Raw genomic sequence first — 15,001 nt, 5'->3', positions numbered from 1 at the left:
ATTGAATTGTATATTGAATTGAATTGTATATTTGAATTGTATATTTTTTGCCTCTGAGTCCTTGTGGGCTTTTTTTTTTTATTCAAACAGAAAGTCACAAAAATTATAATCATCCTCATCAGTTCACTCAGTCCCATGTAATTTTTTTTCATCTTGATCTTTTGTTAGCACTTTTATGAATTCATCAGTTTTCCATTAGAGTTCTGAAAATGCTTATTCATTCAGTTCAGCAGTATAGTCAGTTACCAGAAACCTGTACTGGTCAGAGTCTTTTCCATGAATTCCTTGAAGATGAAACCCTTTTATAGGAAGATATTTACAAAAGCATCACAGTGGGCTGTTTGTTTTTTTTAATATTGAGCTTCATGAGCTGTTTATATATTTTGGAGACTAATCCTTTGTCCACTGATTAGTTTGCAAATGTTTTCTCCCATTCTGAGGGTTGTCTTCTCATCTTGTTTGTGGTTTCCTTTGCTGTGCAAAAGCTTTGAAGTTTCATTAGTTCCCATTTGTTTATTTTCATTTTTATTTCCATTACTCTAGGAGGTGGATCCAAAAAGATCTTGCTGTGATTTATGTCAAACAGTGTTCTTCCTATGTTTTCCTCTAAGAGTTTTATAGCGTCCAGTCTTATATTTAGGTCTCTAATCCATTTTGAGTTTATTTTTGTGTATGGTGTTAGGGAGTGTTCTAACTTCATTCTTTTACATGTAGCTGTCCAGTTTTCCCAGCACCAATTATTGAAGAGACAGTCTTTTCTCCATTGTATATCCTTGCCTCCTTTGTCATAGATTAGTTTACCATAGGTGTGTGGGTTTATCTCTGGGCTTTCTATATTGTTCCATTGATCTATGTTTCTGTTTTTGTGCCAGTACCATACTGTCTTGATTACTGTAGCTTTATAGTGTAGTCTGAAGTCAGGGAGTCTGATTACTCCACCTCCATCTTTATCCTTCAAGACTGCTTTGGTTATTTGGGGTCTTTTCTGTCTTCCTACAAATTTTAAGATTTTTTGCTCTGGTTCTGTAAAAAATGCCCTTTGTAATTTGATAGGGGTTGCACTGAGTCTGTAGATTGCTTTGGGTAGTATAGTCATTTACACAATATTGATTCTTCCAATCCAAGAACATGGCATATCTCTCCATCTGTTGGTATCATATCTAATTTCTTTCATCAGTGTCTTATAGTTTTCTGCATAAAGGTCTTTTGTCTCCCTAGGTAGGTTTATTCCTAGGTATTTTATTCTTTTTGTTGCAATGTTAAATGGGAGTGTTTCCTTAATTTCTCTTTCAGATTTTTCATCATTAGTGTATAGGAATGCAAGAGATTTCTGTGCATTAATTCTGTATCCTGCAACTTTACCAAATTCACTGATTAGCTCTAGTAGTTTTCTGGTGGCATCTTTAGGATTCGCTATGTATAGTATCATGTCATCCACAAAGAGTGACAGTTTTACTTCTTCTTTTCCAATTTGTATTCCTTTTATCTCTTTTTCTTCTCTGATTGCCATGGTTAGGACTTCCAAAACTATGTTGAATAATAGTGGTGAGAACAGACATCATTGTCTTGTTCCTGATATTAGAGGAAATGCTTTCAGTTTTTCACCATTGAGACTGATGTATGCTGTGGGTTTGTCGTATATGGCCTTTATTATGTTGAGGTAGGTTCCCTCTATGCCCACTCTCTGGAGAGTTTTTATCATAAATGGATGTTGAATTTTGTCAAAAGCTTTTTCTGCATTTATTGAGATGATCATATGGTTTTTATTGTTCAATTTGTTAATATTGTGTATCACATTGATTGATTTGCATATATTGAAGAATCCTTGCATCTCTGGGATAAATCACACTTAATCATGGTGTATGATCCTTTTAATGTGTTGTTGGATTCTGTTTGCTAGTATTTTGTTGAGAATTTTTGCATCTATATTCATGAGTGATATTGCTCTGTAATTTTCTTTTTTTGTAGTATCTTTGTCTTGTTCTGGTATCACGGTGATGGTGGCCTCATAGAATGAGTTGGGAGTGTTCCTTTCTCCACAATTTTTTGGAAGAGTTTGAGAAGGATGGTGTTAGTTCTGTAAATGTTTGATGGAATTCACCTGTGAAGCCATCTGGTCCTGGACTTTTGTTTGTTGGAAGATTTTTAATCTCAGTTTCAATTTCATTACTTGTGATTGGTCTGTTCATATTTTCTATTTCTTCTTGGTTCAGTCTTGGAAGGTTATACCTTTCTAAGAATTTGTCCATTTCTTCCAGGTTGTCCATTTTATTGGCATAGAGTTGCTTGTAGTAGTCTCTTAGGATGCTTTGTATTTCTGCAGTGACTGTTGTAACTGTTCTGTTTTCATTTCTAATTTTATTTATTTGTGTCTTCTCCCTCTTTTTCTTGATGCATCTGGCTAGTGGTTTATATCTTCTCAAAGAACCAGCTTTTAGTTTTATTGATCTTTGCTATTGTTTTCTTTGTTTCTATTTCATTTATTTCTGCTCTGATCTTTATGATTTCTTTCCTTCTGCTAACTTTGGGTTTTGTTTGTTCTTCTTTCTCTAGTTCCTTTAGGTGTAAGGTTAGATTGTTTATTTGAGATTTTTCTTGTTTCTTGAGGTAGGCTTGTATAGCTATAAACTTCCCTCTTAGAACTGCTTTTGCTGCATCCCATAGGTTTTGGATCATCGTGTTTTCATTGTCATTTGTCTCTAGGTATTTTTTGATTTCTTCTTTGATTTCTTCAGTGATCTCTTGGTTATTTGGTAATGTATTTTTTAGCCTCCATGTGTTTGTGTTTTTTACGTGTTTTTCCCTGTAATTCATTTCTAATCTCATACCGTTGTGGTCAGAAAAGATGCTTGATATGATTTCAATTTTCTTAAATTTAATGAGGCTTGATTTGTGACCCAAGATGTGATCTATCCTGGAGAATGTTCCATGCACACTTGAGAAGAAAGTGTAATCTGATGATTTTGGATGGAATGTCATATAAATATCAATTAAGTCCACCTTGTTTAATGTGTCATTTAAAGCTTCTATTTCCTTATTTATTTTCATTTTGGATGATCTGTCCATTGGTGTAAGTGAGGTGTTAAAGTCCCCCACTATTATTGTGTTACTGTCGATTTCTTCTTTTATAGCTGTTAGCAGTTGCCTTATGTATTGAGGTGCTCCTATGTTGGGTGCATATATGTTTATAATATTTGTTATATCTTCTTCTTAGATTGATCCCTTGATCATTATGTAGTGTCCTTCCTTGTCTCTTGTAACATTCTTTATTTTAAAGTCTATTTTATCTGCTATGAGTATTGCTACTCCAGCTTTCTTCTGATTTCTATTTGCATGGAATATCTTTTTCCATCCCCCCACTTTCAGTGTGTGTCTCTAGGTTTGAAGTGGGTCTCTTGTAGACAGCATATATATGGGTCTTGTTTTTGTATCCAGTCAGCAAGCCTGTGTCTTTTGGTTGGAGCATTTAATCTATTCATGTTTACGGTAATTATTGATATGTATGTTCCTATTACCATTTTCTTAATTGTTTTGGGTTTGTTTTTGTAGGTCATTTTCTTCTCTTGTGTTTCCCACTTAGAGAAGTTCCTTTAGCATTTGTTGTAGAGCTGGTTTGGTGGTGCTGAATTCTCTTAGCTTTTGCTTGTCTGTAAAGCTTTTGATTTCTCTATTGAATCTGAATGAGATCCTTGCCGGGTAGAGTAATCTTTGTTGTAGGTTCTTCCCTTTCATCACTTTAAGTATATCATGCCACTCCCTTCTGGCTTGTAGAGTTTCTTCTGAGAAATCAGCTGTTAACCTTATGGGAGTTCCCTTGTATGTTATTTGTTGTTTTTCCCTTGCTGCTTTCAATAATTTTTCTTTGTCTTTAATTTTTGCCAATTTGATTACTATGTGTCTCAGCATGTTTCTCCTTGGGTTTATCCTGTATGGGACTCTCTGTGCTTCCTGGATTTGGGTAGCTATTTCCTTTCCCATGTTAGGGAAGTTTTCGACTATAATCTCTTCAAATATTTTTTCAGGTCCTTTCTCTCTCTCTTCTCCTTCTGGGACCCCTATAATGTGAATGTTGTTGCATTTAATGTTGTCCCAGAGGTCTCTTAGGCTGTCTTCATGTCTTTTCATTCTTTTTTCTTTATTCTGTTCCACAGCAGTGAATTCCACCATTCTGTTTTCAAGGTCAGTTATCCGTTCTTCTGCCTCAGTTATTCTGCTGTTGATTCCTTCTAGTGTAGTTTTCGTTTCAGTTATTGTTTTGTTCATCTCTGTTTGTTTGTTCTTTAATTCTTCTAGGTCTTTGTTAAACATTTCTTGCATCTGCTCGATGTTTGCCTCCATTCTTTTTCCGAGGTCCTAGCTCATCTTCATTATCATTATTCTGAATTCTTTTTCTGGAAGGTTGCCTATCTCCACTTCATTTAGTTGTTTTTCTGGGGTTTTATCTTGTTCCTTCATCTGGTACATAGCCCTCTGCTTTTTCATCTTGTCTATCTTTCTGTGAATGTGGTTTTTGTTCCACAGGCTGCAGGATTGTAGTTCTTCTTGCTTCTGCTGTCTTCCCTCTGTATTATTTGTAATTTTGTAAGTAGTAATTTATTTGTATTTCTTTAAAAAACATAACAATGAAAACAAATGATCCATGAGCATGTATTCAAAATTTTAGTTCCACTCTGGATATTTTAATAGTCTTGTTCTAGACTATAATAAGAATCTAATCTTATAAGATTGAAGATCTCACCAATGCCAGCTGATATGATTCTTCCACAAAGCACAAAGCATCTGAAGTGTTTGTGTGAATAAGACAAGCAGGCACAATCTATAAGGTTAAGAAATGAGCTAGTGCCAAATACTCAACAAAAACTGAATAAATATTTATTAACTAATATTTTAAAATGTAAACACTGGCTTAGTGAATTAGTAATGTCATGAGGTACTATGCTGTTACTTCATTGTGGTCTCTTTCCTTATACTTTTGTTTGGATATTGTAATTATATACAGACATTCAATGACTGCAAATAAGAAGTGTTCCTGAAATTAATGTCTCCTTATTTTCATTTATCACTTTCTGAACTATGATAACACTTTACAGTAGATATATAAAATCATAGTTGGAAAATTATATATTTTAAACAGGTGAAATAGACATATTAACCACAAAGCTTGATTATTATATAAAGTGTTTTATGGAAATCAGGCTTTACTTAAATTGTAATTATTCTTCACAATGTGTGAACTTTCTTTTCTTTTTGTAATATTCCAAGTTCTTTTCTAAGACTAAGGCAGAACAGAAGTGTTTTGAGAGAGTTTGAAACCCATATTGTGGTACTGACAAATGGTCAGTTCAATTTGGCTTAATCAACTTCAGTTCAATCCCCTCTGTGAATATATATTGAGCATCAGAGTGGTCAGAGAATAAAGAGATAAGTAAGGCACAGACATTATCCCCAAGGGGCTCAAGATGTATATTATGATGTGATACTTAGGAGTGAATATAGCTTACTGAAATAAAGGGGACTTTTCTGAACTGGCTCTTAAATGCACAAAGGCTTTTATGATGCAAGCAAATTACAGACTCTGAGTTACTCCATATAGGAGGCAGCAGGAACAAAGGCAAAGAGCTAGAAAGCTCATGGGGAAGAGGGGGAATGCCAGGCTAACTGAGGCCAACTTGGGTTTCAAGTGATCTCAGCCACTGGCTCTATCACTTCCAGAAAGCACTTACTGTAATGGACAATGATTCAGAGATTGGGGAGGCAGACGAGAAACCTGTTATCAAGCTGGACGATGAGTTTTAGTGACAATTATCAGAAAAAAGTTAGTGGTAATGGGATTGGAGACACACTAAATTAGATTTGCCATGCAGTTGAGACTAAAAAATGAAAAGACTATTATAACTTCCCAACACAATTATCATTGACTTGTAGGCTATTGCTTATGTCAGCCATCAGTAAACTATGGCCCAAGGGTGAAATCCAACCCATGACCTGTTTTGAGCTTGAGTTAAGAGTGATTTTTATACTTTCTAAATGGTTGAAACAAATCAAAATAAAAAAAATATTTCATGACAAGTGAAAATTATACAAAAGTCAAATTTCAGTGTACAGAAATAAAGTTTTATTGGAACACAGCCATGTTCATTTGTATATGTATTGTCTGTAGCTGCTTTTGCAGTACAATGGCAGAGCTGACTAATTGCAATAGGGAGTATATGGTCCAGAAAATCTAAAATAGTTACTATCTGGACCTTCACAGAAAACTTTGCTGACCTCTGGCTTAAGTAGTTAATGATGCATTAACATCACCAGCTTTATAGATATTGTGCACGTGTTCATTCAAAACAGCTCAGGTGGACTGAGCTGGTGAAACATTCCAATTAAGAATATCAGCACTGCTTACCATTACAGAGAATGGGCAATGAGTTGGACATCTACTATTAATCGGTTCATGGTGGTGGTGTTAGGAAAGTGTTTGTTCTGGTAAACTTTCCTCTGAAGCACTGTGAGCCTTGACTTATGGTTCTCCAGTGCTTGCCATGTGGTTTATTTGTGGTAGTATGTTTTTTCCTCTCCTCTTTTTGTTGTTGTTTCTGCTGCTTTTCTTTCTTATACTATTCTAGAAAAAGACACATTAAGAAGTGATAATGATAATGCACCTCTGGACTTGTCTTCTGGCAATTTGGAGCTTATAAAAATATAACCATATTTTAACTGCTATATTCACCTGCTACATTCACCGTCTAATTACACATCCTCAATTGAAAAGAAAAATCATAGGAAGAAATCTGATACCACTGAAGCTATTAGAATTTATCCAGTCTGTCTGAAGGTGGTTTTATAAGAGCAGGTTCATATAAGTTTCAACAGGCCCCAATAATGATTGGACAGGTGTTTATGTGCAGGAAGAGGTTAGTTACACAAGTGTCTGTTGATATGTAAAACAGATTTATTCCTCCATTTTACTAATTTTTTTTTAGCACACTTCTACTACATCTAATTTGGAACAATTCAGTATGGAATCACTTGCTGAGAAAGCAAACAAAAAAAGTAATTTAGAAACAGGGTGAATCAGTTTGAAAAGCAAACTCATATGGACTGGGAAGGGAAGAGATAATGTTTCAAATGAAAAATCTCAGTAATGTGGTCATTACCATTATTATTAATAATTAAAATAATGATGATAATAATAATAGTCCTTACTATTTGTACAATGATTTTCTCCTGGGCAGTTCAAAGTAATGAAATACTTCATCATTTTTGTCTCTAAGCGCTCATAAAGTTAGGGAGCATCTGGAATTCTTATCCTGTTTTTCATATGGAGAAAATAAGGGAGAGAAGTGAATCTTCTGGTACCACACTATACAGTAGGTTGGTGGTCAGAATCAGAAACATACTCTCTTAACTGTTTATTCGAAGTGTTTTTGATGGATTCTCTTTTTTCTTTATCCAATACTATCCCTATTATTTCCCTCAAAACCACCAAAGACAGAGCATCCCTAAAGTAGTTTTGAAAGGTGGGAGACAGGAAAAGAAGACACAGCAGTACCTCAAACAAGATAGTGATAGGAACTCCATGAAGAGACATGTATAACAGTCCTCATTACATTCTCTCTCTTTCTCTCTCCCTCATTTAATTCGAAAGCCATGATGTTTCTTTTTTTTAAAAAAATCCATCATAACATAAAAAAGTACATAAACTAAAATTAAAGTTGCTCTCTTACTTCTGTTATTCCACTTCTTACTGTTAAAAATTTTGTGTGTCTTTCTATATATTTCACTATGCACCTACACATATAGTTTTATTATGTACAAAAACCGGAACATAGTATGCATATTATTCTGCAATATTTTTTAATTAAAATATATCATTGACATTTTGCATGTTAATATGGGTAGCTCTACCTCATCAATTTTTTTTTTTTTTTCGGTACGCGGGCCTCTCAGTGTTGTGGCCTCTCCCGTTGCAGAGCACAGGCTCTGGCCGCGCAGGCTCAGGGGCCATGGCTCACGGGCCCAGCCGCTCCGCGGCATGTGGGATCCTCCCGGACTGGGGAACAAAACCACGTCCCCTGCATCGGCAGGCAGACTCTCAACAACTGTACCACCAGGGAAGCCCTACCTCATCAATTTAATGGCTGCATTGTTTTAATTTTCTGTCTTGATTAAGAGTTATTGTAGAATAAATAGAACTTCTGTCTTATATTTCACAGTTCTACATATTCTTTTGACGATTATATCAATATCAATTGTTTCCTACATTTACAAATTCATATTCTTCATCTGGCATGTGTTGAAACTAATTGAGAAGCCCTTCCCTCCCCATATTCCCTCCAAACTTTTGCTTATGTCTGCTATATGCATCGCCTTTCTTCTGCAACAAATGAATAGCAAGCATTCAGGGATGAAGGAACAGGAGTCAATTTATAAGTTTCTTACACATGCTTTCATGTAAGAAATGTGCAGAAGAGAAGTGGTGAAGTCTTTTTATATTACAGTAATTGTCATTCTAGGAACAGGTGCTTGGAATCCCACTCAAGGGAGAACTGGAGATGGAAGAGATTGGGGAGAGAAAGATAGTTTCCTCGGCTACAGCCCCATGGGGATATCACAGAAATAAGGGAGGAGACCAAGTAGAGTCCCTGGAGCCTTCCACTACATTCCAGTGACTTCAGCAGGGCAGAGTCATGTAGCGATGACACCGTTGACTTCTGCAACAGTGTTCCCACCAAACAGGACATTGAGACAGAGCCAAGATGGTATGATGGTGTGCCAGGGACCAGAATGATTATGTCACTTCCTGGTCTTGTATCATCAGAAAACAGAGTTCCCTTGATTTCTGTAAGCAACGATTATTTTTGTGAAATGCTTCACAGTTTCCAAGAAGTTTTCATATTCATGATCTCATTCTGGGTCCCACAGTCAACCATGTGCTTTAAACAGAATGCGTAGGCTGTCTCTTATTGATAGATGGACAAACTTAGTTCAGAGTCTAAATAACTTGTTCAAGCTGGTAAGGAAAGGTCTGGACTTGGAATTCTCTTTATTCTGAAGCAACCCCAGGTGCTCCTTCAGGATAACACTTCCCTTTCCCTCAGTTCTTGTACCAGACTGCTCTGGAGATAAGAACACATGCCTTGATTCTACCAACATGCTAAATACCTCAAGAAATTTAAAATAACAGCATCGTATTTAAACAACTTGACCAACTCTGACTTATTTCATTTTCTCTAACTTTTGAGTTTGTTTTAACTATTTTAACTATTTTAACACAAGGGAACAGCAACTTAACTAATCAAACAAAAATCAGGTTGATCAACATTTTTCAGTAACATGTATTTTTGAAGGCAGAACAAATGGGAGAGATTGAGGAAGTTTCATGCAGAAGGGATTTCCTGTAGCATTGCTGAAGTTTAGAGGTAAATATTAGCTCAAACACTCAGGTTCTTTAGAAGAGACCTCTGGTTATCTCTTATGTGTATCTTCTAAGTTTGTTTCAGAAAAATAGTAAGAGAATAGAATTAGAAACTCTGTCTTGAACCTAATATGGTTCAAACTGTAACATATATCATAGGCCATTTAAGAATCTATAGTGGAAGTGCCCGACTTGGTATCTTGCACATAGCTGGCTCAGCAAATCATAGCTAACTCTTAAATAGCACTTTCTACATGTGAGGCTCTGTTGTAGGCACTTTACATATAGTAATTCATTTAATCCTTACAATAATCCTATAAGATTGGTACTATCATTATCATCTTCATTTTTTGAACAAGGAAACTGAGATACAGAGAAGTCAAATTACCTGCCTAAGGTCAAGCAACCAGAGCCAGGAATGGCTTCAGCAGCCAGGGATTAGGGTGTGTTCTAAAACAAAACAGTACTCTTCCTTCTAACTGAGTGTCCTGAATTAGTTCCCCAGGAATATCTACTTCACCTAAGGAGTGGGTATGGGTGTGCATTGTAATATAATCCATCGTTTGCTTTCTTTCTCAGGCCAGCTGTGGTGAGGGCCAGGACGAGAGCCAGTTTGGAGCCCTGGGTTATTGGCCTCATCACCTTTATATCCCTGATTGTTATGGCAGTGTGCATCGGACTCATCATTCATTATGTGAGATACAGTAAGTATTGGTTGCCCTGGCATCATGTGATTTACCTCAAATATTTCCTGATTACATACCTGTTTTGATTTGCCTCAAGCTTATTCATTCATTACTATAATTTGTTTGCATAGCTGGTACAAAGAACTCTTCACCTGCCTTGTTACTCATTTAATCCTCACAAGCCAAGGAGGATTCTTTCTTTTATCTTTGATGTAGCAATGCTTTCTGCTGGGAATAACATGCTAGTTTTCATATTCATTAACAGCAATAATCAAGTCTTAATTAAGAGAAAACCATAGGAAAGCTACAGTCCAATGTTTGGAGTTGTTTGAGGTCATAGGACAATCATCTTGATTTAAAATAACTCCAACTCATTGAAATCCTGACAGCTCAATAAATTGTACAATCAGGGATCATAGGGAAGTAGGATCTATTTTGTACTAGTAAGTCGGGGAAATGCTTATAGTAATATATTGTTGAATAAATGCCTATTCGTTATTTTAAAATCATCTTGGTATATATTGAAAATGATTAAAGGAGATAGGATATGCTGAGAATATTAATTACAAAGAGGCTCACTCTATGGTAATCAGGTACCTCCCTGTTAGATGAACCCTGAACACTGCTATGTTATTAGAAAGGTCCCCAAGGTACTTCAGAACTGTTCTTCTAGGGCATAACAACTCTTCTGAAGTTTCCTTCTTACTCTGTCTCAGGTTTTAATTAGTTGACTCCACTTTGATCTATTTGTTTAATATCTCCCTTAGTGACTAGATAATGCTTTGATGTTCAAGACCCTGTAACCAAAGAAGCTAATCACTCAATTCTAATTGAATTGGGAATTTGCAGCAGTTGCTTTTTTGTAAAGAGAGATGGTGATCTGTAAATTGGTTATCTTCTACTAGCAGACACAAATCCAATCTTAATTTCTTAAACAAGGTGGATTATTCCTGAAAGAAAAAGTATTCAAAGATTTTTTTTGGGAGGGGGGCGGTTAGAGTTTGCCCACATGCAGGTCTTTGAATTTGGACTATCTGAATTTTGATAATTTCTCTGGAGTATGTTTTTTAATAAAAAAAGAACAGCTAAAATAACTTTATAATTCTACAGTTCTGTTCTGAATATATTAGGTCCCATTATGTTGTAAGCATCATTATTCCTCTCCATGGATGCCTATGTTTTACTCATTTTTATATTTCTAGAACTTATTAAAGAATTTATTAGGCACATATTAGATAATTAATGTTTACTGAATACTGAATGATAAAAATAAATGAATCATACCTACGATATTTTCTTGGCGCATATTTTGGTTTGTTTGACTTAACAAGGAATTCCTAGTCATGTTAGGGATCTTATTACTTCAGTGAGAGAAAATGTTCTTACTATTTCTCCTTTGCCTTTTCCCAAGCCAAGTACTATAAGGCTTACAAATCTTACTCATATGCATACAATAAAAACCTGGTAAGATTTCAGTAACCTGTTCCTGTGTACCCTATTGTTGGGATGATCAGCTGAGTAATATGGAACACACGATGTCTGCTGCCCACACAACACACCTGAATAAACAGCAATTGTTTATTTTTAAGTTTCTGCTTTATAACAAAGTGAATCAGTCATACATATACATCTGTTCCCACATCCCTTCCCTCTTGTGTCTCCCTCCCTCCCACCCTCCCTATCCCATCCCTCCAGGCGGTCACAAAGCACCGAGTTGATCTCCCTGTGCTATGCGGCTGCTTCCCACTATCTATCTACCTTACGTTTGGTACTGTATATATGTCCATGCCTCTCTTTTGCTTTGTCACAGCTTACCCTTCCCCCTCCCCATATCCTCAAGTCCATTCTCAAGTAGGTCTGTGTCTTTATTCCTGTTTTACCCCTAGGTTCTTCATGACATTTTTTTTCTTAAATTCCATATATATGTGTTAGCATACGGTATTTCTCTTTCTCTTTCTGACTTACTTCACTCTATAGGACAGACTCTAGGTCTATCCACCTCATTACAAATAGCTCAGTTTCATTTCTTTTTATGGCTGAGTAATATTCCATTGTATATATGTGCCACATCTTCTTTATCCATTCATCCGATGATGGACACTTGGGTTGTTTCCATCTCCGGGCTATTGTGAATAGAGCTGCAATGAACATTTTGGTCCATGTCTCTTTCTGAATTATGGTTTTCTCAGGGTATATGCCTAGTAGTGGGATTGCTGGGTCATATGGTAGTTCTATTTTTAGTTTTTTAAGGAACCTCCATACTGTTCTCCATAGTGGCTGTACCCATTCACATTCCCACCAGCAGTGCAAGAGTGTTCCCTTTTCTCCACACCCTCTCCAGCATTTATTGATTCTAGATTTCTTGATGATGGCCATTCTGACTGGTGTGAGATGATATCTCATTGTAGTTTTGATTTGCATTTCTCTAATGATTAATGATGTTGAGCATTCTTTCATGTGTTTGTTGGAAGTCTGTATATCTTCTTTGGAGAAATGCCTATTTAAGTCTTCTTGGACTGGGTTGTTTGTTTTTTAGGTATTGAGGTGCATGAGCTGCTTATACATTTTGGAGATTAATCCTTTGTCAGTTGCTTCGTTTGCAAATATTTTCTACCATTCTGAGGGTTGTCTCTTGGTCTTGTTTATGGTTTCCTTTGTTGTGCAAAAGCTTTGAAGTTTCATTGGGTCCCATTTGTTTATCTTTGTTTTTATTTCCATTTCTCTAGGAGGTGGGTCCAAAAGAACCTTGCTGTGATTTATGTCGTAGAGTGTTCTGCCGATGTTTTCCTCTAAGAGTTTGATAGTGTCTGGCCTTACATTTAGGTCTTTAATCCATTTTGAGCTTATTTTTGTGTACGGTGTTAGGGAATGATCTAATCTCATACTTTGATATGTCCCTGTCCAGTTTTCCCAGCACCACTTATTGAAGAGGCTGTCCTTTCTCCACTGTACATTCCTGCCTGCTTTATCAAAGATAAGTTGACCATATGTGCGTGGGTTTATCTCTGGGCTTTCTATCCTGTTCCACTGATCTATCTTTCTGTTTTTGTGCCAGTACCACACTGTCTTGATTAGTGTAGCTTTGTAGTATAGTCTGAAGTCAGGGAGCCTGATTCCTCCAGCTCTGTTTTTCGTTCTCAAGATTGCTTTGGCGATTCGGGGTCTTTTGTTTTTCCAAACAAATTGTGAATTTTTTTGTTCTAGTTCTGTGAAAAATGCCAGTGGTAGTTTGATAGGGATTGCATTGAATCTGTAGATTGCTTTGGGTAGTAGAGTCATTTTCACAATATTGATTCTTCCAATCCAGGAGCATGGTATATCTCTCCATCTATTTCTATCATCTTTAATTTCTTTCATCAGTGTCTTATAATTTTCTGCATACAGGTCTTTTGTCTCCTTGGGTAGGTTGATTCCTAGATATTTTATTCTTTTTGTTGCAATGGTAAATGGGAGTGTTTTCTTGATTTCATTTTCAGATTTTTCATCATTAGTGTACAGGAATGCCAGAGATTTCTGTGCATTAATTTTGTATCCTGCCACTTTACCAAATTCATTGATTAGCTCTAGTACTTTTCCGGTAGCATCTTTAGGATTCTCCATGTATAGTATCATGTCATCTGCAAAGAGTGACATCTTTACTTCTTCTTTTCCAATTTGGATTCCTTTTATTTCCTTTTCTTCTCTGATTGCTGTGGCTAAAACTTCCAAAACTAAGTTGAATAAGAGTGGTGAGAGTGGGCAGCCTTGTCTTGTTCCTGATCTTAGTGGAAATGGTTTCAGTTTTTCACCATTGAGGATGATGTTGGCTTGGGTTTGTCATATATGGCCTTTATTATGTTGAGGAAAGTTCCCTCTATGCCTACTTTCTGCAGGGTTTTTATCATAAATGGGTGTTGAATTTTGTCGAAAGATTTCTCTGCATCTATTGAGATGATCATATGGTTTTTCTCCTTCAACTTGTTAATATGGTGTATCACATTGATTGATTTGCGTATATTGAAGAATCCTTGCATTCCTGGAATAAACCCCACTTGATCATGGTGTATGATCCTTTTAATGTGCTGTTGGATTCTGTTTGCTAGTATTTTGTTGAGGATTTTTGCATCTATGTTCATCAGTGATATTGGCCTGTAGTTTTCTTTCTTTGTGACATCCGTGCCTGGTTTTGGTATCAAGGTGACGGTGGCCTCATAGAATGAGTTTGGGAGTGCTCCTCCTTCTGCTATATTTTGGAAGAGTTTGAGAAGGATAGGTGTTAGCTCTTCTCTAAATGTTTGATAGAATTCGCCTGTGAAGCCATCTGGTCCTGGGCTTTTGTTTGTTGGAAGATTTTTAATCACAGTTTCAATTTCAGTGCTTGGGCTTAGTCTATTCATATTTTCAATTTTTTCCTGATTCAGTCTTGGCAGGTTGTGCATTTCTAAGAATTTGTCCATTTCTTCCAGGTTGTCCATTTTATTGGCATAGAGTTGCTTATAGTAATCTCTCATGATCTTTTGTATTTCTGCAGTGTCAGTTGTTACTTCTCCTTTTTCATTTCGAATTCTATTGATTTGAGTCTTCTCCCTTTTTTTCTTCATGAGTCTGGCTAATGGTTTATCAATTTTGTTTATCTTCTCAAAGAACCAGCTTTTAGTTTTATTGATCTTTGCTATCATTTCCTTCATTTCTTTTTCAATTATTTCTGATCTGATCTTTATGATTTCTTTCCTTCTGCTAACTTTGGGGGTTTATTGTTTTTCTTTCTCTAATTGCTTTATGTGCAGGATCAGGTTGTTTACTCGAGATGTTTCCTGTTTCTTAAGGTGGGATTGTATTGCTATAAACTTCCCCCTTATAACTGCTTTTGCTGCATCCCATAGGTTTTGGGTCGTCGTGTCTCCATTGTCATTTGTTTCTAGGCATT

At 36.2% G+C, this 15,001-nt stretch overlaps 1 protein-coding gene across 1 annotated transcript in view; it reads left to right on the top strand.

Annotated features, from left to right (window-relative positions):
* Nucleotides 1-4,740: 4,740 nt before the first annotated feature.
* LOC309808941 (transmembrane protease serine 11E-like) overlaps nucleotides 4,741-15,001 on the top strand; it is a gene marked incomplete at both ends in the record, with an annotated part of 48,661 nt that continues 38,400 nt past the window's right edge. Inside the window, 3 exon segments of the mRNA XM_082629503.1 lie at nucleotides 4,741-4,797; nucleotides 4,801-4,823; nucleotides 9,989-10,113. Of these exon segments, the coding sequence (XP_082485629.1) occupies nucleotides 4,741-4,797; nucleotides 4,801-4,823; nucleotides 9,989-10,113 (205 nt within the window).

Source organism: Mesoplodon mirus, assembly GCF_964341445.2.
Source record: "Mesoplodon mirus genome assembly, chromosome: 2".
Classification (NCBI taxonomy): Eukaryota; Metazoa; Chordata; class Mammalia; order Artiodactyla; family Ziphiidae; genus Mesoplodon; species Mesoplodon mirus.
The sequence above is the reverse complement of the archived record's forward strand: the minus strand, read 5'-3'. Positions and strand labels throughout refer to the sequence as shown.